The 24,251-nt window shown below is 39.2% G+C and overlaps 1 protein-coding gene across 4 annotated transcripts in view; it reads left to right on the top strand.

Annotated features, from left to right (window-relative positions):
* The window catches only part of PEX5L (peroxisomal biogenesis factor 5 like), a 100,378-nt gene that overhangs the window by 64,669 nt on the left and 11,458 nt on the right, over positions 1–24,251 (top strand). The window contains exons 3-10 of one of the 4 annotated variants that reach the window (XM_041405935.1): positions 852–956; positions 2,298–2,336; positions 12,903–13,014; positions 14,840–15,049; positions 16,109–16,235; positions 16,746–16,842; positions 17,272–17,346; positions 22,776–22,871. In XM_041405935.1, coding sequence (XP_041261869.1) covers positions 852–956; positions 2,298–2,336; positions 12,903–13,014; positions 14,840–15,049; positions 16,109–16,235; positions 16,746–16,842; positions 17,272–17,346; positions 22,776–22,871 — 861 coding nt within the window. The remainder of the gene's footprint in view (positions 1–851; positions 957–2,297; positions 2,337–12,902; positions 13,015–14,839; positions 15,050–16,108; positions 16,236–16,745; positions 16,843–17,271; positions 17,347–22,775; positions 22,872–24,251) is intronic. The other 3 variants (XM_041405937.1, XM_041405938.1, XM_041405939.1) reach the window with 3 other exon arrangements.

Raw genomic sequence — 24,251 nt, 5'->3', positions numbered from 1 at the left:
AGAACAAGGCACATAATACTGGTGCACTTTTTATTTGGCTAATTTGTAGTAAATAATGTTAAAATATCTTAACCTTGTCCAGAATATTTACAATGTATTAAGAGAAGTTTAAGAAAAATGAAGTTAAAAAAAAAAAATCCTTACAGTGAGTTCTACAACAATGATGATTTTAGGGAGAGCTGTAGCAATGCGTACGATGGCAGAATTTGGCTCCGTATGTTCTGTTAGCGAAAACCCAGACTGTTTATATGATGTAAATTGCTTTTTAAAATGTTACTAGAGCTATAAACTCTGTGGGTCCAGATTATACATTCAAATTTCAGGGAGAGTTTGCCTCAGTGAACAACAAGGAACTGTGCTTTATTTGAATACTCTGCTTGATGCTATTTTTAAGAAAAAAACCAGAAAAAACTCATGAAGAGGTATTTTGGGTATAAACTTAGATAACTAAAATTAAATCAACGGGCTGATCCTCCAGCCCCTACTGCTCTGGTGATCCTATCCTGCAGAAGGTTGGCACGGGGAAACTTCCAGCAGGCCTTGGCCCAGCAGGAAAGTGCCGGATTCCTGTTGACTTCATTGGGGCAACTCGAACGAGCCACCCGACCACGGCTAGACCCCAACTGCCTCCTTAACCATTGAGTTGACCGACCATTTGATATATTATTACTATTATTATTATAATTTTTACTATTTTTAACCAGTGTGTGTGTGTGTGTTCTGCTTCCAACCGAGCTTCGCTTCCAGGCGCAGGCGCGGCCGGCCTCCCGCCGGGCCGGGTCGGGAGCGCGCGCGGGAGGCGCTCGGAGCCCGCTGCTGACCTGGCGCCATTGTTGGTTTCGCTGTTGTAGGGCAAAGGCGCTAGGGCGGCCGATAAGGCTGTGGCCATGGTGATGAAGGAGATTCCGAGGGAGGAGTCTGCAGAAGAAAAGCCCCTCCTCACTGTGGCATCCCAGGTGGGCAGAGCGCGGGGCTCTGAGGGGGCCGCGGGCGCTGCGCGAGTCCCCAGCCCCACTGGGTGACCCATTCCGCGCCAGCGGCATCCCGCTGCTTCACTGAGGGGGGAAAATAGCCCGGGGTGAATGTTGGGGGTTTAGATGGTTTGACGTGAAAATTTAAACAAAAATGCATTTTTTTCCCCCAGTCCAGTTACCAGAAAGTTGTTTAAAGCTAGTTTAAAATCTCGGTTCTAATTCATGCCATCAATTGTCACGCCATAAATACTCATTTGCGATTCATGTATAAAATATTCCCATTCAGTGCATATGTAAAATAAGAAACACGCAGTTCACAGTAGTGTCATTTCCAATATCTCAGATCCCATTCCTAAGCTCTCACTGGGGTTCTGCTCCTGGTCTGGATCAGAATATGTGACTTGGCACATCTCATTGCTTTCATTTCTACACCTTCAATCAAAGGAAGGACGTACGTCCCCACACCAAACTTTACATGTACCTTGGAGTAGCCACCAAGTATTTGGTGGTTCCATTAGTTTCTTAAAGACAGTGACTGAACACTACTGTAAACCACATCACTCTTGTTATGAGAGTGGATTTTATTCCCTCATGTTGCTCACTTACTTGAATTTGTTCCCCAGGCAAGTGCATTTAGCTTACTGCCGGTATTTACTGCACACAAATACTTCCAGCTCATCAGGAATGGAAATTGCTGGAAGCTAGTTTTACATGAGAGCCTTAAACGAAATCCACAGTCCTGATTTATTCCTGTCATGATTTAGGATAACAGCTACTGTATTTTAGAAAGTTCTAAGATGCACACACACCAGCACGTACTGCTCTAGCAGAGCGTCGCAGATACGCTGCACTAATACACATTCTAGAAATACCATCTACTAATTTGGAAACCAGGTCTGGCACCTCCTCCTCAGCCCCTGTTGAACACCAGGTTTTGTTCATGGTGAACTCCAATGTCTATGAAGGAATTGCACAGAGGAAAAAGATGCTCTGTTTAAGGCTTCATTTCTAATTCTCCATTAAGTGATTAACAAAGTAATTAGAAACCCACATAAAATGGCCTCTCAACCCTCAACCCCTCTCAACCTCTCAATCTTCACTGCACCCAAAAAAGATTGACATGCAAAAACTTCCATTGGCTTCAACAGGGCCAGGAGTTCAGCCTGGGTTCATTAAATGTTTAACACACCATTTGTAGTGGCTGTCTGTCAGTCTCCTCAGCAATAGTCTATGATAAATTTATAAGTAAAATGCTTGTGTCTGTTAGTCAGTGTAATTTCTTCCACTAAACACAAATACCTACTTCCCTGCTATGCACCAAAGGGGTGCAGAAGCCAAAAGGAAGCAGAATCAAGTGAAAAAGTGAGTATTTTCCATAGCCATCTCTGCATCATGTATGTGTGATGTGCAGTTGTACCACCACGTTGCATCCATCATTTGTCCCCTAACTGTGGCTGAAGTGTTGGTTTGAGATGCTGTCACTGCAGTGTGTCCGTGTGAACCCCTCATCCCCACCATCCACGCAGGAAAACGCTCTGCTGTGCCAACCATCCCCATCCCAGTGTCTGTGTCTGCTCCTTACATGATGAAACAGATGGATGTGGTTGCTGCTCACGGGGGGGGAACAAATTCCAGATTGTCTGCAAACTTCCCAAGCCAGAAGGGTCAGGAGAGTAAAGCCTGTTTTTTCCAAAGGTCCCACCACTACCAAACCCAGTGTGGGCAGGTCCACATCTTAGGGAGTCATTTAATGCATTAGGTGCCCATGCTGCTCCAACATTTCAGCTACCCAAGCAAAAAACCTGCAATTGAAATGCAAGGATCAAGCCCAGACAGAGCACTGGCTTTTCCAAGAGAAAAAACTAGTGAAATCCCCCAGCTCCAAAATCCTTGATGAAAGAAGGATTAATCATGTCTGGCTGTGGAGACAGACTCCACAGGAAGCATAATTGGAATCTGATAAACAAAGAAGAGTCTCTAAATCTGCTTTTTGATAATGTACATGCGCCCCTGAATTTGTAATTCAAAATATGTTTCTTTGCTCTGTTCATCTGGAAAGTGGTAAAATCATATCCAGCACAGAACAAGACAGATAAATATTCCCATTTTATTGTAATGCTCCCAGAAAAATCCCAGCTTTTAAAATATGACACCTATTTTTTGAATAAGTACTGTGAATTAAATTTAAATTATGTTTCCAATTCACAGATTATTTTATACCATCAGATATGGTTTTATATCATCACAACTAGAGGCAAATCTTCAAATAACATGAACCAAAAATGTACTGCAGATTCCTGTGGGGCTGTGGCAGTATATGGCAACTGGGAGTCCCAATCAGCATTCCAGCAGTAATGCGTGTACTACAGCAGGCAGAGGAGTATTCCTGGTAATTGAATGGACCTTTCAGGATCTATTTTTTGTAATCCTGTCTTCCTGTCTCAATTACCTTCTATAAAAGTCACTTTCTTCACACTTACTGGTGTGAGAAAGGATTCAGTAGTTGCCAAATTTAATACTTTAAGCACCAAGAGACTGATCTTTCAGTTCTAATAGGGTTTTGTAGAATATTACTCTATTCATGTTGCTGTCTCCCCTTAGCTTTTAAAAGATAATTCATAAGAGACTGGGGCAAATGAAAAATAGAAATTTTTTTCATATTTTTTCATATGAACCTAGAAAATGTGCAAGAAAGCTTGCTGGAGGTTCAAAGATTACCTGAATATTAAGATATGAACCAATTACTTTTACCTGAAGCAGAGAAATGAATTATAAAAATTATGCATAAATTTGGTTTTAATTGCAAAATAAAATTTTTGTTTAACCTCCACACAACTTATTTGCTTTTGTCAGGAGAAAAAAATCCTGCATCAGAATTACTTCCTAATGAGAAATTTAAACCTAAATATGCCCTGAAGTCAAAGTTTAATTGTGCAGTCAGCCATGAAATTCTCAATTTACCACAGGTCAGTGAACTTCAAAGGATCTGATTCAATCACATACTTCGACCCAGACTTATACTTTAAAATATGATTAACTGCTTTATTGAGCAGTAAAAATGTTCATGCTTAAATGTTTTGCCAGCGAAAACAAAAGAAATCTCACAGAGTCACCAGAGTTATTTGTCCCAGATCCATCACACCTAATTTAGGTTCCTTATTAGAGTACAGAGGTTGGAAAGATACCCATGGTAGGATCTCTACAAAACGAAAAGAGAGAAAGAAGAACTGCAGTGTGGAGATTCATGTCCATGAAAATCCTGTGGCCAAAACACTCTGAAATTATATAGAACATGAAAACTTCACCAATAGGAAAAGGAAAAGCCAAGTTTATCTTGAAAGCCATTCCCCACTTCTGCTCTTAACTGGAAAATATAGGAGGTGCCTACTTAGAATTTATGGGACCCACACAGCCTCTGCTCAGAGCACAGTTTTGATCTCGAGCACTTATCATTTAAAAAGTTAGCCCACAAAACACTTAGGGTTTAGAATTTGAATTGGAAAGAAGAAATTTAAAAAGCTGGAATTGCATTATAAGAAACGCACTGAAATTCATCCTCCCCTGTGAAAAATGCAGGCTACAGCACATGTCAGAGGAAGAGATATGTTTCATGACTACCCCCCAATTAACTCCACCAGATGCTTAAGGCTTTTTTAATGGTCTATAAGGTATTAGTTAGTATTCAAGGTAGGAATTACTATTTTTTCTAAGGGAACTTCATTTGCATGCCAATACTTAGTTGATCTAAGCACATTTATATTTGCTTAAGGGCTTGTGAATAAAATAGTCCAACATTTCCACTGCCTAAATTCCACTGTTTTGGTGTTTTGGTTTTCATTTGCTTTTTTGTATGTTTGTATGTATGTATATATGTATGTATGTACTTATTTACTTATTTTGGCAGTGGTGGTATATTTCTGCTTAGGTTTAGTTGTTTGGTTTTTTTTTTCCTTGCTTGCTTTATTAGGCTTTTCTTATATTTGTTTTGTTCTGGGGCTTTTTTGTGGGTTTTGGTGGGTTGTTTGGGGTTTTTTAAGTCTCTGACAGGAGATTTTTAAATGCTTCCATTCCATTTTATAAAGGAAACAGATTAAAGATAGCTAATATTCAGCTCCCAATGTTGTTAGGAGATTTTCTGATGTGTGTATCAAGGGCTCACTACATGAATTTGATTGCATAATCACAGTTTTCCATATAAACTTAACAGTCCCATTTGAATCAATCATGTTCATTCTAAGCTTCTTAGCATTAGGTTTGCACTGACTTCCAGCCCACTCCATCAATGTGTTCTCAATAAGATTAAAGCAGAATGGTGGGATGTTTCTGTGGATGTAATTAGCTTCCCTGCTCTTTTACACCAACCTAAACCAGAATTCACTCTGTTTTAAGTCAAATACATTCAGGTAAAAAGGCAAAAATCATGCCAGATTTAATTAGTGTCATTATCAGAGTCCGGAGTGCAAGAATCCATTGTACATTCCAACCTGCCTTCTGAGAATGATGGCAATTTCCTCACTGATCTTAGGATAACTAGGCTTGAGATCCTATTTTTTTTTATGCTTTTTAAAGGATTAATGATAAATTTATTAGCAGTGTGTTCTATACATCTCAAATCTGATTTATTATAAAAGCTTTGAGTACTTTATCAGGGGACACATCCTCAGTCCTTCTGATAACTCTTTTTCATCTATTATTAGGACAGGATAAATACATGAAGAGCAAAAAAAAAGAAATACAAAAAGAAATAAATGCATGCTTAGCAGTGCAAATATTAATTGATTCTTTACCTCTAAGTTAAATATTGCTCAGCATTTATTGCTTTTAGGGCCATATGCATAATTTTAGCAGGAATATTCTCATGAGTATAATAAGATTGCCTTGACTATATGCTCAAATGTCATAAATTGGCTGCTCTCCTAAAGTTATGTAGATCTCTCTGTCACATAAATTAAATACATTTTTCACAAAATTACAATTTTAATTTGAAATTACCATAGGAATTGATGGTGTATATTTTTTTAATAAAGTTAAAGAATTACCCATACCATTTCATACACTGTAAAGTTCCTTACTATTCCTTAACGACAGAAAGATTGGACAAACTTTTTTTTTAAAATAATATAATAATATTTTTGTGAATAATATAATAAAATATTATATTATATTATATTATAATATAATAATATTACCAGTTTAGCTCTGTTTTTTATATTAAGTAATAGCAGTTACTTTTCAGAAAATTCTTGGCTCTTCATTCATTAATACTCCAAGTATGAATAGATTGCCCTGTTAAAGAGTTGCAAACCATGTGCTACAGTTCTAGATTCACTGAACTTGCTGTTTTTTCAGTGAAACTGCTTTACTGAATTGCAATTCACTAACAGTTTATGAGTTTCTAGCTGTCCAATCTGCTGAAAACATCCCAAAACAGCCAGACATGCCATGACAGGGAAAGGCCATTTAACAAGAAATTCTGATTTGGTTGCTATGACCAGACTCAGCAGCACATCCAAAAACACAGCCTAACTCTAGATATGCTGCAGAACTTTGTTTGAGAAGAAAAATCTGCAGAGAGAACAAGAAAAAGAAATCCATGTGGTTTTCAAGCAATTACAACCCATACGCAAAAATGTAGCAGGGATCTCAAATTATCTGTGATGATGACAAAATGTTGTCTTTGATCACTGCTGTAGATCTTCAGCCTAAATAATGACATGGGGCAGGGGAGAGGCTAAGCCAGAAATCACTAGGTAACACCACAAAGAAAACTCATGGCCAAATGATAAATAAAATCTTCTAACACCCAGGAGGGAGAGGCACTCCATGTTTGAGAACAGCTTCCTTTAACCTAAAGAAGTGCATGGAGCATGCAGGCATGAATGCAACCAGCAGATTTACAATAAATCACATTTCTGTGTGGGTAAAGGCCAAACTGCCAGTCACAGTTCAAATATGACAAAAGTGACTTTCCTCCTCTTCCCCCACGGCTCTGGTCCAGCAGGACAGTCAAGCACGTGCTTAATCTTGGGTTTTGCAGGGTGTGTTTAAGTGCTTAGCTGGAGCCAGGCCAAAATGAAGGAGCCAGACACAGCTCCCATGTTAAACCTCCTTTCACCAGACCATGCTGAACAGAGGGAAGAGGATATTGAGCTGTGAGATGTTTAATTTTACAACAATACACACAGATCAGCACGTAGAAACACAGGCAGGGTGTTGGTGTGACACAGAGATCACAAGAGCTGTCACCCAGCAGTGCAACTGCTCTTTATGGGGATGCAACATAAACAAAAGGTTTTAAACACAGCTGGCACATGAATTCAAATATCCAATGCAGGGTCTGCAGCAACACTCCCACAGCTTCTCTGACTTCACACAAACCCTGACAGCTGGGGTGACTTGGCGTGTGTGATTTCAGGTAAGAAATTGTCACCTCCAACTCTCACCCACAGCTCCTGCCCAGCAGAGAGCATTGGTTATCACCTGGCGGGCAGGGCTGGCCTGCAGAGAGTTCTTTGCAGGAGGGTGCAGAGAACTCATCCCAGTTTTAGAGCTTCCCACAGTTCAGGTGAGGCAGAATTCAGCTATACCCTGTGCCACGTGAATAGATTCCCTCCTCTGGTGAAAACCAGGCATTTGGCTCTACATTCATAGCAGAGTGACAGAGAACAATTAATGTATCACTCTGGCACAAGGATGGGGCAAAAAGCCAAAAAGTAATCACGCTTACTACACAAGAGTAAATAAAGTGTGTGAAGCAGTAATTTTTGTGAAATCTTTATAAACACACTATAAAAGTGAGCAAAGAAGAAAAACAAAATTAATGCAATTTAACTTTTATCATGAGACTGCTCAGTTTCCCAGGAGTTCCCTCTCCAAACACCTCTCTGCAACCAGGAAAGGAGTTCTTCCAGTTCTTATCCTGCCAAGATAATGATCCACAGACATGACTGTCAGGCCAATACTTCCAGTTATGCTCTAGAAAACAATAACCTACATTCTTAGTTGGGGTTCCCATTTATCAGTTTTTAGAAAGAGCCAGGTGGTAGAAATCAGCTGATTTGTTTCCTCCAATTGATTTGTTTCCTCCTGTCCCAGTGAGTGCCGCCATAGTGCCAGGTGTCTGTCAGGAAACCATTGCTGTGCATCATAAAAACAATTAGTGATTGAAATTAGCTGGTGTCTCTGCCTAAGCACAGCACTTAAAAGCTGCTGGAGTCAATCTGACTCTTGTACCTGTTTTTCAAGTGTCACCCAAAGAGCAGACAAGTTCAAATATAGCATTTTTCCAGTAGAAAACCTGGGTTCAATGTTTCCTGCCTTCTCCCACGCCTGTGGCCACGTGTTCATTTTCACTCTGAGCCTTCTGGAGCAGCTCCTGGCACCGAGGCAGCCCTGCCTCCCTCTCACCACACCGAGGGGCACTGCAGGAAAAAGTCCCAGTGCCCAGGAGCAGCCTTGGTGCTGAACTGCACTGGGGATTACCCAGCAGTAGTTTGGGATTTCCTAAATTAGTGCCGTGAGTAATTCAATCAGGCTCAGGCAACAAAATGGATCCAATCCAAAATTCAATCCAACTCACTTCAGTAGCAAATTACATCTAAATTTTAGATGCTTTTTGAGCCAGTCCTTCTAAAATAAATCCCATATATAGCAGGGGGAAAGCTAGGTGCCTTTGAGAGCCTCCTGAGGGACAGCCTAAATTGGGCAGACACAATCTCCCTCCGGAGTAGCTTTTCTAGGCATTTATCTCTCCCTATTGAACATGGAGGGAATTTAGGCACTTAATTTAAGAGAACTAGTTCACTCTGTGCTCAAAACATAGGTGCTAATTAGCTGCCCATGCCTGACTGGAAACCCTCCCAGTTTAGTGTCTAAAAAATTTATCTTAAAGACTAGCATTATGTTATGCCCTAGTAAAATTTTAAAAAAGAAAAAAACCAGCATGCTTTGTGCACTGCAAACAGATCAAGATCAGGAATGCAGTAGGAGGGAATATGAAAAGGGATGGAGGGACCATACCTTAGTTACTGCTAAATGATCCTTGCTTTGCATATTTTGAAGCAGTGGGGCTGATATCAGACACTTGTGACTCTCCCAGTATCTCTCCCAAAGCACCCAAAAGCTCCACTTACATGCTTTTTGGAATGAAAAATTACAGTAGCAGTATTGGGGTAAGAAAACCACCTTTTTCTGCTGTGCTGTTCCCAGAAGACTCGTTTGAATTTAGGAGTATCTTACACTATGGATGTGTCTTCAGATGTGTTGGTAGTAGGAAATATCAGCCTCCACAGATTTCACATATCCCTCAATTAAAGGAGTGTGTGGGCTTCTTCTTTAATTAAAGTGAATCTTATAGAGAGAATTTAAGTTCCTAGAGACATTATGAGAATTTATGGCACCCACTGGCTAAATTAGTACTGAGATACCCCCATTTTCCCAGGCTGAGTCTGCACCTCTTGGCATGTATACAGATATTGGGTACATAAATCCAGTGTGGGATCAGCTCCTGCCCCCAGTGCTGCTTCTCCAACACCCAGGAATGCTGGGTCACTTCCCTAATTTCACTTTGCTCCCCTCATCTGCAACACAGAGATAATACTCCTCAGCTCTGTGGTGGTGCCAGGCTTGATTCATGAATGTTTTAAGGCATTCTGTGATTTTCAGCCTGAAAGGTGCTTGAGAACCATAAATTATTGGTTTAATATAGATCATAGTTTTCATCTCATAAATCTTTTATGTACTACTCCAAATTCATGCCTGATATAACTCTAATAACTTGTGCAGTATTAAGCAAGGGATAAATTTGGTACAGTATATGAGGCAGCAAAACGAAATTCCAAGTGTGAGACCAAGGGCTTAACAAGTGGCATTTCTTACAGAGTAATGTCAGAAACCTACCCCACTGCCCACTTCTCTATGGAAAACTATCATATCATGGCACTCTGACTTGTTAAGTCTTAATTCATCATTACATGTCTGCTTCATATCAAAATAGAATTTTTCTGATATTTTCTATTACTACACATAGGTAGTTTGTGTTTATTGAGAATTAGTAGATGTGGTCATGTTTTGCAATCTGTTTTAACAAAAATATTTGAGTTGAAAGCAGATTATTTTTCACAGGAAGAAAACTTTAAATAAGATATTCCTACAGCTTCTAGTCCTTAGCCATGGGAGCATAGGACCCAGGACTAGGAGGGATCCACTGGGTCACAGTCACATCATAAACAGTGATGTAGAAGCCTTGGAAAAAGCCATTTTAAATGGTTGGGCATTTTGCTCCCCTACAGTAAGAAAAAATAGTGTTCATAGAGTTCAGTGCTGGGATAGTTCAGTTCCTTTAATTCCCAGACCAGATGTTCTCATGCCCAGTTTAGAACTCTGTTATTGGGCCAGCATTTCCCTATAGCTGAAATAACTTTGCTCCTCCAGTGTCATCTGACCAATCCCCCTTTATGTGTACATGAAGAATAACTGCAGTCCTACTCAACCTTCATTTTGTTAGCCTAAGAAAGTCAAACTCTTATAGTCTTCTTTTCGCATGTAATAAATCTAATGAACACAAGAAAGAAAATTCTAAGGACATAATAACCATCTTTGAAAAGGAAAAAAAAAATTCTCAGACCTCATACTTCAGTTAGACCTTGGTAAAATTCAGCTCTTTATGAAGTCTTGTCTCTTTCCCCTCCATCACTCTGATTCTTAACATTATTTCTGGTCTTCCCAGAGTTTATCCTCTGACCTCTGCAGCAGGTTTGGGCAATAAACTTCCTTTCCAGCTGTCTTCAGATTTTCTATTCACTGTCTGCAATGAGTGAGCTTGGGTACCTTGGTTCTCATAACCTTTCTTCATTTCATCCTTCCCCCATTCTTTCCAATTGAAGAAAATTTCCATGGAATATAATGGGAAACTTGATAAGCATCTGACTCTTATGTGATAATGTACCCTACTGATAGTCTTACAGACACAGAAACAGAGTATTTCTTATGAAGTTTTTACATTTTCAATGATTCTTACAGAACCTCTTCTTTTTTTCCCTCCTGCCTCTCTCCAAATGGTCTAGGACTTTTCTTTATGCTGTGTAAATTCAGAAAGAAAAATATATACAAGCAGCTTTTGCTGACATGGGGATAAAATTTTAAAATACTAAAATTACTTTGGAAAAGACTCAACTCTTAATTTAAGGCATCCACATGTTTATCAAAATAGTCATGAGTAAGTATTGTCACCAAATCATAGAAGGAAAAATTAGGTCTGTTTAAGTCCTAAATATAATCATTAGGTAAATTTGTAGACCTGGGGATAATGGAAATCAGAGGTGTGCAGTTGATATAAATGCAATTTCCAGTCAAGTGTTGAGATTTGCCAAATTAAGCAGGTGCCTTCTGTGCTTTGAATGAGACAGCAGCCTGGACAGGCCACTCAGAGCTAAGCCCCCCATGATGAATTCCCTGGTGAGCTGCATCTGCAGTCTGGGTTTAGCACCCTTGGAGTCTGGGACAGCATCACTGCCACATTTCTGAATTCAGATGCCACATTTGCAGGCTGTGCTGCACTCAGCTGGGCAGGCACTCACCCACCTGCCTCCCATGGAAATGGTGTGTCAGTGCAGAGCTCTGAGCCCTGGGCACATGCAGGTGTGCAAGACTTGCAGCGCAGCAAGTGAGCGTTGGGTATCAGATTAAATGTTTATCCATCGAAATAGTGGGCTTGTTTTTTCAATAGCTCCAGTACTTTCTTTGCAGCTTTGCAATACAGAAATCAAGTACTGAACAGCAGTGAATCTAATCTGGTTTGCTGTAATAACTTTAGAGATAATCCTGCTGCTGGAGTAGCTCAGAGCCAGTATTTAACAAACATGAGGGTGAGTAAATACCCTTCTTGGGCAGTTTTAGTCCATGCTAGCTTCCTAAATTTAAAAATTCTAACATATCTGAGAGAAAACTTTGAAAATTCAGCAATGGAAGAGTTAGAACAGAAGGTTGAGAAGAAGATGGAGAGGATAAAATAAAGCTGAAAGACCTCCAGACAAAAGCAACAGTGGGAAAACATATTTTTCAGATAAAGAAATTAAGATACTAAGATAAAGTAAGTGCAGGGCACACCATCAGACATCCTCCCAGCTCAGCTTAATCCTCTAATCAGAGATAGATGGCAAAGAGGAGACTTTTATTTCTGAGATTTGTATGGTTTTATCTTTTTAATTCTGATACATTAAATAGACTGTAATACAGAGATTTCTGTCAGGTAGCAGAACACCAGTGCATTCATCCAATTTTAAATGGAAAACTGCTCATAAATAAAAAGCATTTTATGGGTCTTCCCACAGTCAGAACTCATGCAGGAAGTTCATACACTCACCAGGCTCCATCCACTGTCATTCACACATCATTTTATGGCACAGAAGTGTTTCCTGTCTCAGCAGGTTATTGTTTAGTGGGCTAATGCTTATTTATGCTTATAATGCAAGATGAAATTGTTGTTCTGTGGGGAAGCATGATACTTCTGGAAAGAAAAAAAGAAAAAAGGGCTCTTCTAAAAAAATTTTTAAAAAATTTAAAAAGCCCTGCTTAGCCTCCTGGTGATAGAGAAGGGCAACTTCACCATGTATTGAAGGGAGCTGCATCAGGCCCTGTAACTTTAGCCCTATAAGCAATAGTATGCAATAACTGCTAAGGAAAAATCATCTTGCTGCTTTATTTTTTTTGTGTGTGTGATTTGTTAAACTGCAATATAATTTTGCCTCAAAAGAGTAACTAAACCTTATTTTGTTTTATTTTAATCCCAGTGCTATTTGTGCATCATCTAATTGCAGTATCTTACTCTCACAATTAAAAATAAAGCACATGATATTGTGAGAATATGTGTTATTTCTGTAAATTCTGCATCCCAAGAACACTCTGTGACCTGGGGTTCTTTGTTGCTAGCTGGTGAATGAGCAGCAGGAGAGCAGACCCCTCCTGAGCCCCTCCATTGATGACTTTCTCTGTGAAACTAAGCCAGAAGCTGTTGCAAGGCCTGTAACATCGAATACTGCAGGTAAACAACATTCTTTACTATCCCTCACTAGAGAAAAATAGCTTTAGTTTTAGCTTCTATGGCACATTTTTGTCAATGATTTCTTGGTTTGTTACTGTGTGCACAAAACCACAAGCTGGCAAATTACAATTGTAAATTGTAATTGCCTGACCTGTTAGAAGAAAAACTTAGTTCATTACATTTTAGGGGAAATCTGATGTGATTCAAATCACATCAATTCCAGCAGACCTTTGGGGCTGAAATAAATGCAATTTGTTTAAGACTCACAGGATGTACACATCAGACTGAATCAATTCTCTGTATTTGCTTTTGCAAAATTTTAACTTATGGGAAAACCCACATTTACTCTGGTTTTAATCAAACACTTTCCTTACTCTAGAAAGATTTTTTTTTTAATGAAATCTTGGATGAGTTGTTAGAGAGAAAAAGGGGGGAGGTATCAGAACACTTTACCCAGGCTGAGTTCAGACACTTTGTTAGTGAAAGGATCTAATACATTTCTTACCTCCTTTGTGTTGTAACGAGGCAGTAGAGACAGTAATAACATCTAAGAGCGAATCCTGAAAACCTTTTGAATGTACTGAATTCTATTTGAAGTATATTGTCCTTTGGAAGTATTTTTAGAAATCAGCCCACTCCTACTCGGTATCTGTGCAGAGGGAATCAATGCTGATCAGCTGAGACAACAACATCAGCACTGCACTTCTGGGCTCTCTTGCTGTCTCATGAAAGGACTTGGCTTGTTAGAAACCATTTAATTAAAATTTATATCCATGCAAATTATTAAATGAATAATTGACAGCTGAGTGATTATCTGCACATCTAATTAATGTGTCTAAAGCAGCATGCAAGTTCTAGTAACAGAAGCTGAAGTACTGAATTAGATAACAATTGTAAGTAATATTTTTTCCCTTTAAAAGAATAGCTGAAGATATTACAGGGATGAATAGAGCTATTTCAGATTGTTTAAGAATGGTGGTTTTTTTTAAAATTTACCTGTAAATTTTACACCTGCCTTGACTATCTATCAGATTGGGGTGGAAGTGTCAATTAGATTTATTTAATGATAAAATTTAAAAAAATTCTATGAAGACTGATGAAATTCAGTGATTTCCAAGAACACAGATAAAGCACTGCAAGAGGTAATGCAAACTGATCTGTCAAAAACACCTGCCCTGTAACACGATGATAAAAAAGGAGTTTTTCTACCTTTTACATGCTAAAGAATTGTGAATGTTGCTCTTTAGGCAAATTTTAAAAGAAGAGCTAAAATTGAACATTTCTTTCATACTGAGACAGTCCTTAATAGAAATGGCATTAGACTTTATATTCAGTATTTATGGTCCAAAGGACAAACACCAACAGTAGTAGAAAACATTAATAAATATCTTCACTCCTTTTTGACCCAGGTCCACCCTGGGAGCTATTCCCAAATGGATTGTGGCACAACAGCACTGCCCTAAGCAGCTGTTTCCAGGACTTAAAAAATCTAAGATTAAAGCAAATCTTATCTAAAAGCTCAATTGAACAGGGAATCCTCATAAAGGAGGAAAACCTGTGAAGGCCCCAGCCATAAAGCCTCAGATGTCTTTAAGATTTTCAGAGGAAAAGTCTTTTTTGCAAATCCACTAAACTGCATTCAGTTAAGCACTTGAAATCCCCAGGCAGATTTTAATACACTGGTCATCATCTTTAGCCAGGAAATACACACTTACTCTAGCCAAATGCCAACACATCAGTAATATTTTTCCCCAATTAAAACAAATCTTTAAAAGTGAGCTATTTGAATTAAAACAACACTGAATTTTAACATTTTGTCTCTAAGTATTATCAACAGGTCTGGATCTCTTGGATCTTAGTGAACCTGTCTTACAAACCCAAAACAAAGCAAAGAAATCAGAGAATCCTTCAAGAACTGAAGGCATAAAAGCTGCAACCCACAGAAAGAAGACAGAGAATCCTGACCTGATCAGTGTGGATTCTGAGCAGAAAGTCCAGGCTGCCAGAGTTGCAGACAAGTCTTCTCTAGATTTAGGTAAGAGTGCAGCTGTTTTATCAGTGCTCCCTTGCCCTGCTTAGCACAAGTTTCTCCTGGCCACCATCACAAAATAATGAGCAGCACCAGAATTTTTGCTGCACCCCATTTCAGCAGGGTAGCCTTTGCTCCCCATTATAAACCACCTGAAGCACTTCAAACCTTAAACACTGTAAACATGTTTTACATTTTGCCTCTGCCATTATGACTATTAAGCTGACCCTAAGTGTGCTAATAAAGTTTCTAAATTTCTTTGGAAAAAGGAATTTTGTCAGGGTGTGTAAAATGGTAGAAAAATCTGTAGGGGTGTGATGAGAAGAGGACACAAATGACAGGCAGCCCATACTGATGTCCTTTCCAGAACTGCAGGTGTCATAAATGCACATTTATATTTGTCAATACTGCTTTATCTATGCATAGGAGGGAAAAAAACATCCATTCTTGACAAGAGAGATATATTTATACAGACTGAAAAAAATATCCCCAAAACAACTCAATTTCCTGCCAAGCCTGATCTATCGACAAGCTTTGGAAAAGGTGAATTTGATTTAGTTCCATCCAAACTAAATTACTTGCAGTGCAACTGAGAAATTTGCAAGGTAAATGTAATTTATACCAAGGCAGCAAATTTTCCATTCATCATCACAGAAATTCTTTTAGAGACTTTTATCTTCAAACAGAAGCTGAACATCTGATCTTTGCAAAGTGAATCTGACATGACTGAATAATATCAGTTGCCTACATAGTCATTTTCACATGTTAGTCTCTAAAAGAATCTTCATTTTTACAATTTGTCTAAATTACATACAAATTACTGATTTGAAGTCAAGAATTACACTGACATTCTGACCATGAATGCTAACAGACTTAGAAAAATGTGGATTTCCAATTTTCACACCTCATCAACTAGAAAGGTGCACAATATTTCTTTATGTTGGATCTTTATAAAAATATAGGCTTTGGTGGCATTTTCTCTATAACACACATTTTACAGAGGAGATAAAATTGTCAGCAGTAGTTTCTTTAAAAGATTCCTATTTTCTGTTCTTTATTTTTCAGTTGATATTCAGACACAGATAGAGAAATGGGATGATGTCAGTTTTCATGGAGACAGGAGTAGCAAGGTCCACCCTTCTGCAGAGAGAACATCATCATCATCCAGAGCTCCATCAAAAGAGATTTTATGGTACAACTTTTTGCTTTCCTTAAAACAATATTTCCAGCCCTGCCTTCTTAATTCACAGAGATGCTTACTTGATAATGAATCATAATTTTAAACCTGTTATGGTGACATTAAATGTGTTCAAGCACATCTTTTGGACAATGTATCATAAGCAAGTGCACCTATAAAATGCCATTTTGGCAGCAATTTTTAATGTTGTGGAAAGTAGCAGGTGAAATTACTTAATAAATGGTGGTGAGAATTCTACAGAGACATGCAGGGAAATCCTTTATTGTGGTGGTTGATTTTTAGACACTGACTGAGGCACAGACTTGTGTCTTTGTCTAGCCTCAGTTTCCCTATGAAATAGAAGAGTGAGAACACAAAGAAAGGTCCAGGCAATTTTGATTAAGTTTTAGTGCAAGTTAAACGGTTCAGTTGAAGGAAATAACCTGATTAATCATTGTGTGCTTGTGAACTGAAAGACACAGGGCAGCGTGTCCTGTGCTGAGTGTGTAAATGCATTATTTCCAGGTCCACAGAAAACAGATCACAGTCTGAGCTGACTAATGTCAAGAGTGCCTTGGACTCTGATTCAGCATCAGAATTAGAGCTTGCACCTGCAATACAGGTAAGAGGGTTTGGCAGATTTATTAACCATAAGAAGGCAAGGAGGAACTTCCCACTGGCTAACCACTGACATCCTGGGAGAACTTTTCAAGGGATATTTCCAGGATCATCAGGGAAAATATCTTCACACACCTCTGAAATGAATAGGTTATGAAATTGAATATGTCAGCACCTGAAACATTCAGAGTTTGATGCTGCAGTGAATTGTGGCCTTCCTGTACAGAGGGAAAAACTTCAAACTAGGATTTACAGCACCATCTTTTCTCCCCTCCCTCCAGCTCTGCAATTCAGACTTGTGGCAGTTCCCTCCCCGTGTTCAAATCCATCCTTTAGGTCTCTTGGTCAGGCAGGACCCCCAGAAATGGGAAATTGCTGAGGAAAACAGGAAGCAATCATTACAGCAATGCTCATTAGCAGTTTATCTCCACAGGTGGGGGAGCAGTGTGGTCACAGGACTTTTTCCTGCTGGAAAAGGAACTCTAATACGGAGGGCACTGGGCTAAAGGTTTGTAGATTTGCCCAATTCCACTGTTGTATTGTGTCTTGGACAGGTCTTGTTGGAAATGATTACTGAGGGTTGCATGTCTGTATGCACACACAGTACAAATATATACAAACACATTTATAACACATGCTGATAGATCAGCGCCTTCTTTGCTGCTTCTTACTTTTGAACTGAAAGACTTCAGCCATTGGAAAGGGGAAGAGAGAGTTTTCTGGTGGATTAGCTTTTAGTAGAAAATCATTTTCTCACCCACCACAGCTATTTTTAGGCCTGGATTTCAAAAACCTTCTGTCAGATAGAAAATCTGGAAATTAATGAAAAATAATTGCCTCCTTTGAAAACGGAAAAATGAAAAAATTAGACACTACTTGCCAAATGTGTATCCTGAGATTATACACCTTTTTTTTTTTTTTTTTCCAGAAAGTAGAAACAGAACCGAGTTATCAGATCCATTTTTGTGTTTTTCTTAGGCAAAAACAAGTTCTTTACTTCCCTGCCATCTCTACATTACAAATTGGGGTGGTTTTCCCTCTGGAAAGCCTCACACTATTTGTAATGCATGATATCTTTCCTTTCTTTACAATAGATTTGTACATCTTAGTAATGGAAAATATCAATTACACGGTGCCGTCCACTTGAAATGGCTGGTGTGTTCTCAGGTGCTTTGGGCTCATATTGAAGCACCTCTGACCCTCTTTTAGGAAGCTGCTCCTCAGCCCAGCAGATCTAAATTCCAGGACATTTGTGCTGAACCAGGACCTGTGTAAGTCAGGTAGACAGTCACAGGATTTAAATGCTGTGGCTTTTTGTAAAAGCAATTACAAATGTAGTGTATCCCTACTTGGCCTATATGGTCTATTTCCTTTTTATCTTCCACTGGAATAACTGCAGAAGCAAAAATCCACATTTTTCACTCAGTTTAGGTTCAGTCAGTTGAGGCTACATAACATTTTGTAAAATGACTGTTACTTCAAAATAAAAAAAACATGTAGTTGAATAAGCCAACTTGAAAAAAAAGCAGAGACTAAATTTCTTATCTGTTGTCTTGGTACATTTCATGTTTTGTTTTGGTTTGTCACAACCTGCTCGTTTCAAACCTGTCGTCCATTTGAGCAACAAAATGTTAAAATAATAATGCAGAGAAATGACCTGAAGTGAGAATGTGTTCTTATTCTAGGTAGGTTACTGGGAAATGTGGTTTTGTTCACTTCATCCTGCTCGTACTTGGACTGTCAGAGTTGTCAGCTCCCCGCACTCAGGCTCATCTGTCTTGACCGAGTTCTTAATCTGCTTGCAGAAGAAATCACGTTAGGGCTTTGATCAAAGCATATGTTTTCCATACTTTGTCCTCTGTAGGTCTTGTCTATCTCATTTAAGGGTAACCTTTGCAATTGCAACACATTCTGCCATACCCTAAAGATTTCATCTTGTCAAACTTGCTGCAGTTTTCCATAAGCAGTTTCCCAATCACCTCATCACTCATCTTTGACATGTTAGATTTAGCTCCTCAAAGTGAAATGCTAAGGAACTAGGTCATATTTTCATTAAAATTATGCAATCGTCTTAACAAAATCCTTTATTTATCCTTTATTTATTCACTTGTGCCAATACAAAATCCAAAAGACAAGCTTTGAACTACAAGGCAGAAATGTGTTTGAAGGCTGTAATGGGCAGTGGTCACTGGTGGCTGTCACTGGATGTGGCTTCTCAACATTTACATCATATTTTATATATTATTAACTTTTAAACTGCATTGACCCAAAGAATCCTTGTTGTTTCTTTTATTTGCCATTCTGAAAAGCCCCTTGTTATGCTTTTATTGGTACTGAGATATCCTACAGTGTTGGGGGGGGGGGGGCTGAAGCGTTATTTTTAGTCTTAAAATTATAAACTGCAGAGAAAGAGAATATTTTCCATTTTCTATGCATAAAGTCTGCTCATGTTTTAACTTTTTAAATATTTTCCTGGGCATTCTAAATATTTCATTGCTCGCAGAGTATACAAAACCCCTGACATGCTAAAAATCTGTACCTAATTCTAATATGCCAGTGCTCTTAGACAAAGGTATAGTGCAAATCTTGTAAAACTTAAAAATCTTCAGTTTGAGGCAAGAGTATTTAGAACATGAAATTAATTCCCCACTTCTCCCATATAGCTACAGAAGGACTAAGGCCCTTCCCTTGGATGTGCCACTTTAAGGCAATGAAGAGTTACAGATTTAGCTCATTATTTGAAGACTTGATCTAAAGTTAGGACTGTAATTTAAGCCTCTCACCAGCAGTTAAAGTCCAACAGCACATAAGGGGAATACAAGTTGGAATTGGAGGGCTTGTCCCTTGGCACAGAAGCCATGATCAGCTGCATTGTAAGGAGGTGAGATTGTCAAACCTCAGCGTGCAGCGTCCAGCCCTGGACACAGCCTGGCCCACCTGGGGGGCTCCCTTGGGCAGGGCAGCTGCAGAGCCCCACCCCATCCCTGCTGGAGCTGTGGAGCTCTCCAGGGATGCCCCTTCACTCCCACCTCCTCTCCCTGGACCAGCAAAAGCAGCGAGTTTGGGCTGTTCAAGGGGCTCTGCGTTTCTGGGTGTCACAACCCACAGTGCAGCTGCGCATTGTCTGTGTGCAAACGCAGCCTCTGTGGCTTTGTTAATGTTCATTTAATGGAGGGGAAAGCCCGTTTCTGTGGGGATGATGTGGGGACAGAGTGTCCCCACATCATGTGGCAGAGGAGGGGACCTCTGTGCTCCTGGTCCTCTGCCCCTAGGAGCTCGCTCTGCCCTTCTGCAGTACAGCTCAGTCTGAGCACCCTCATTCACAGCATGGTCCTTGACCCAAAGAATGGCAGCCACTGGAAACAAATGGGTAAAAAGCAGAAGTAATCAAACTGTTTGCAGGAGCCAAGTCATAAATAATGAAAAGGCCAGGAGCATAATTAGAGCCTATCAATAGAGTCCTGTGTCAAGAAAAACAAATTTAATTCTTTGATCGGATTACAGGTCGAGTTGATAAATGTTGATGTGTGATATTCTACAAGAGTTTTGAATTAATATGTCATATTCTGATTGTAAAATTGGCACAATGCAATGTAAATGAAGCAGTTGTTAACCAGATTAAAACTGGCCAATCTGAGGTCTCAGGAGCAGTAGTTATTTACTAGGGATTGTAATCACATAGGGATTGTTCTGGGATTCCAAAGACAAACAATGTTCTTCAGTTTTATTGATCTGAAAATAAGCATGCAAGCAAATTCCTCAGAGAATTTCCATATGATGCAACAGTGGAATAAAAAAAAAAAAGAAAAGAAAATAAGGGATATGTAAAAAGGAGCTGGTGATCAAGGCAACCCTATAAATACATATTGCAATGCAGTCCCTTGGAAAATCACACATTTCAGAGCAAGAACACAGGCTCTGCTTACTACACTGTGCTGGAAGGCAGTTTGAAACAACAGGAGTGTTCCCTGTGCAGTACTGGGGGAAGAGGAGTGTGTAGAAGCAAACATCATTAGTGGGAGACCTGATTTCTGCATAGAGAAGCAGCAAGACAGGTGCTGGAATGAAGGGTTCACTTGGTTGTCTGTATGGCTATAGAAAATTAACAGGGTGAGTAAAAGTGATACAAAAAGGTTAAAATCTGAATGTTTCATATTGAGAATATTTAATATTTTGATGTTTTTATATAATTGTCTTTATATCACTAAAAACTGATTAAAATCGTCAGTATCTTTCTACAGAGAAAATAAGGAGTATTAAAAAGTATGAAAAAAAAAGAATATAGGGAAACTGAAATTAAAATTAATACGAGAAACAAGGAGGGCAGTTAAACAAATTGCAAACAAAGTAATGACGCTGAAGTCTCTTGATAACTTTAAATTAAACCCAAGCAGCTTCCTCAAAGAAATTTATTCCAGACAACCTCAGTTTATTCTCTGAAGAACATCATTTTGGTTCCATGGGTGTTGAGAGACAAATGCCATCATGTGATACACAGACAAATGAATGATCTGAACCAGTTATCTCTTCTGCCCCAAATTCTATTAATCAGTAAAAGAACTGTTTTATATATAGGACTGGCTTTTGGTTTGTTTTCAATAACAACCTGAAATCTCGTCCTGGCCTCACCAAAGGAAAATAGCATTTTCCAAACGTGGACTGGAGGTAGAAGATGTGAAGGCAGAAACAAGAGATCCTCAGTGTGGACATTCCCTCACACCCTGAGCCAGAGCAGAGTGCAGAGGCCAGCACAGGAGGGCACTCACAGTGCCCACCACCACCACCACGAGCTTCTCACAGAAACTGTGCTGTGTCCTTGTTTCCTTACCTCATGTGTTTCATCCACTCTGTGTGCATCTCACTCATCACTCTTAAGCTGAAAGACCAAAGCCTCAGGAACAAAACAGAAAACCTGGGGCTCGTTTGAATGTCATCTTTGTAGGAAAAGATCCATGTGTGTACAACCACAGAGAAATGTGTTTGGCCATACACCACACGTGACGTGTAAGAGTGTCAGATGTTCCATCCCAGCAGTGCCCAATCCAACATTTGCAGAGACAGGCCAATGAGTCTGATGTGATCAAAATTAGTCTTTTGGCAGTGTGGTTCACAGAAATGTAATATTACAAGTACAGTCATCAGAAATATAATCGGGGAAATTAATGCAATTGGAAGCACAGGCACACAAGTGGCTAATGAGTTTAACCTCTTGACAAACACTAGGGAAGGGATTAGCAGCCAGAGCCTTGTTTAGCAGGATTAGGCCACTTTGTGCTCTTTCTGCCATCCTTAAATATTGTTTGGTTTTGTACAGTGCTTTTTGTAAGAAAAAAAAAATCAAAAACCAAAAAACAAACAAAACATTGTTTTTAGAAAAAGAACAGGGAAAAAGTTATTATGTGCTTCCAGTAGGATTGACCAACAGTATGGTACAGAAGAGAGATGCTGATTGTAAAAAGGATTTGCCCTTCTAGTGGTATCCAGGGCAAACCTGGCTCTCCAATGTGATCCCAAAAGAAAACCTGAAAGAAAACCACAAAATGTGCAGGGAAAAAAAATGTTTTCTTCCTGGCTCATAGCCAGTGGAAAGCATTGCCACAGTCATAATGCAGAAGGAACAAGGAAGGTAAAAGTCTTATACAATATAGTCAGCTCTCTCCCTTTGTAGTCCAACCCTTGCATTGCCCTTTCTTGTATGTCTCTTTATCTTTCACACATCTTGAGTGAAATGAAAAATCTGGAAAAGATAAATTACTCTGCTTCCCGTGAGAAGTGGTCTCTGCTAGAGTGTAAGAGAATTCAGAGGAATTCATGCAGGGAAAGAAGTAGTTTTCCCCAAGAAAAAGGCCATTTGAGGCTCTAGGCAATTAAGGAAATAACTCAGAAGTGTGACAGAGGATCTATCATCCCTTTCTGATTTATTCTTTTACATTTTAGGCACGGTCAAGTAAGGAGCAGCGTTGGGGAACACCTCTTCTCTCCAGAAATCACTCCTTGGAGGAGGAATTTGAAAGAGCAAAGGCAGCTGTTGAGGTATTATTTCATTTACAGTTTTCATTTTCAGCTGATGTTCTACAGATTTCTTTTTTATCTTGCAGCACAAGCAGAGGAGAGAGCTGGAATTGGATTATTTAAAACAGAGAAAAGATGCAATTCATGGAGCTATTAATTTAAAATAGCAGCTTGTCTCTTTAAAAAAATTAAATCTAAAACACTTAGCTATAAAAAAACATTAGAGAGAATCAAGATTTTAAGCTGGATTTTTATTGCTAAAGCAAATGGGTAAATGCCCCATAAATGTAGCTAATTCCAAACCACAAGTTAAAGAGGGAATTGTGTGCCATCAGTTCTTTACACCCAGACACAAACCAAGTCTCTCCTGTGACAGGAGAGCTCAGAGCCACTGATGAACAGCACAATCACCTGCTGTAAAGCAGAGCTGTGCACAAGCACAAACCATGAACCATTTTCACATTTTTACAGCCAGTGGCAGAATGCTTAGCACAGGAGTATTCTTGTATCCTGGTAAATCTATTTGGTTTGAAAAGACAGAAGAATTTGGATAGTTCCCCTATTGCACTTCTGGGGTTTTTTTCACTGATTTCTGCATTTCCAACATCTAAAACATCTCTTGAGTGTTGTCCTATACCACTAGTCCAAATTGATCCTGTCTAGACACAAAGTACAACACAGATTTTTTAGCAGAACTCTACAAAAAATTGGATATAAGCATTGGTCTGGAGCATCATTATCTTCATTATCTTCTCAGGGGTTCTATGGGCAACCCTTCAAAATCCCACGAAGAGCCGAGACAGCTCCATTCCAGCAAGGACAGAATTTCAGGCTAAATTATGTAACAGCCACTGAAATGAGTTCTTAGGGTGCAGAGGATGAAGCTGTGAAACTAGTTCCTCAAAACAGGTTATTTTTAGCATTTTCAGCACTGCAGGCTCATTAGTCTCCAAACCATCTAGAAAACTTTAGGGATGTTTCAGTTTAGATTCAAATTTTAGTCATGTATTTTAATATTCTTCTAACTCAAGCTATAGACCATTCTAATTCCAATGCTGACAGTTGAACAATTCTAGATTAATAGTGGCTGATGAGAAACAGAACTATGCCTAAGTCTGATACTGGCTTCTAGCTAGAAAGAGAATTTATTGTTGAAGTAATTAATCTGATTTGTAGGGGTTTTTTCATGATATGTTGTGGTAAGACGAAGGGTTTCTACCATGGTTTCTTGGGATTTTGTTGCACACACAAAAATATCTGGTCTCAGCATACAAGGCTAAAATGGACAAAATCAGTAAATTAGCGTGGTAAGACGAAGGGTTTCTACCATGGTTTCTTGGGATTTTGTTGCACACGCAAAAAATCTGGTCTCAGCATACAAGGCTAACATGGACAAAATCA

This window comes from Onychostruthus taczanowskii, unplaced genomic scaffold (assembly GCF_017590055.1).
Source record: "Onychostruthus taczanowskii isolate IOZ18803 unplaced genomic scaffold, ASM1759005v1 scaffold24, whole genome shotgun sequence".
Classification (NCBI taxonomy): Eukaryota; Metazoa; Chordata; class Aves; order Passeriformes; family Passeridae; genus Onychostruthus; species Onychostruthus taczanowskii.
This window is presented reverse-complemented; position numbering and strand designations above follow the sequence as displayed.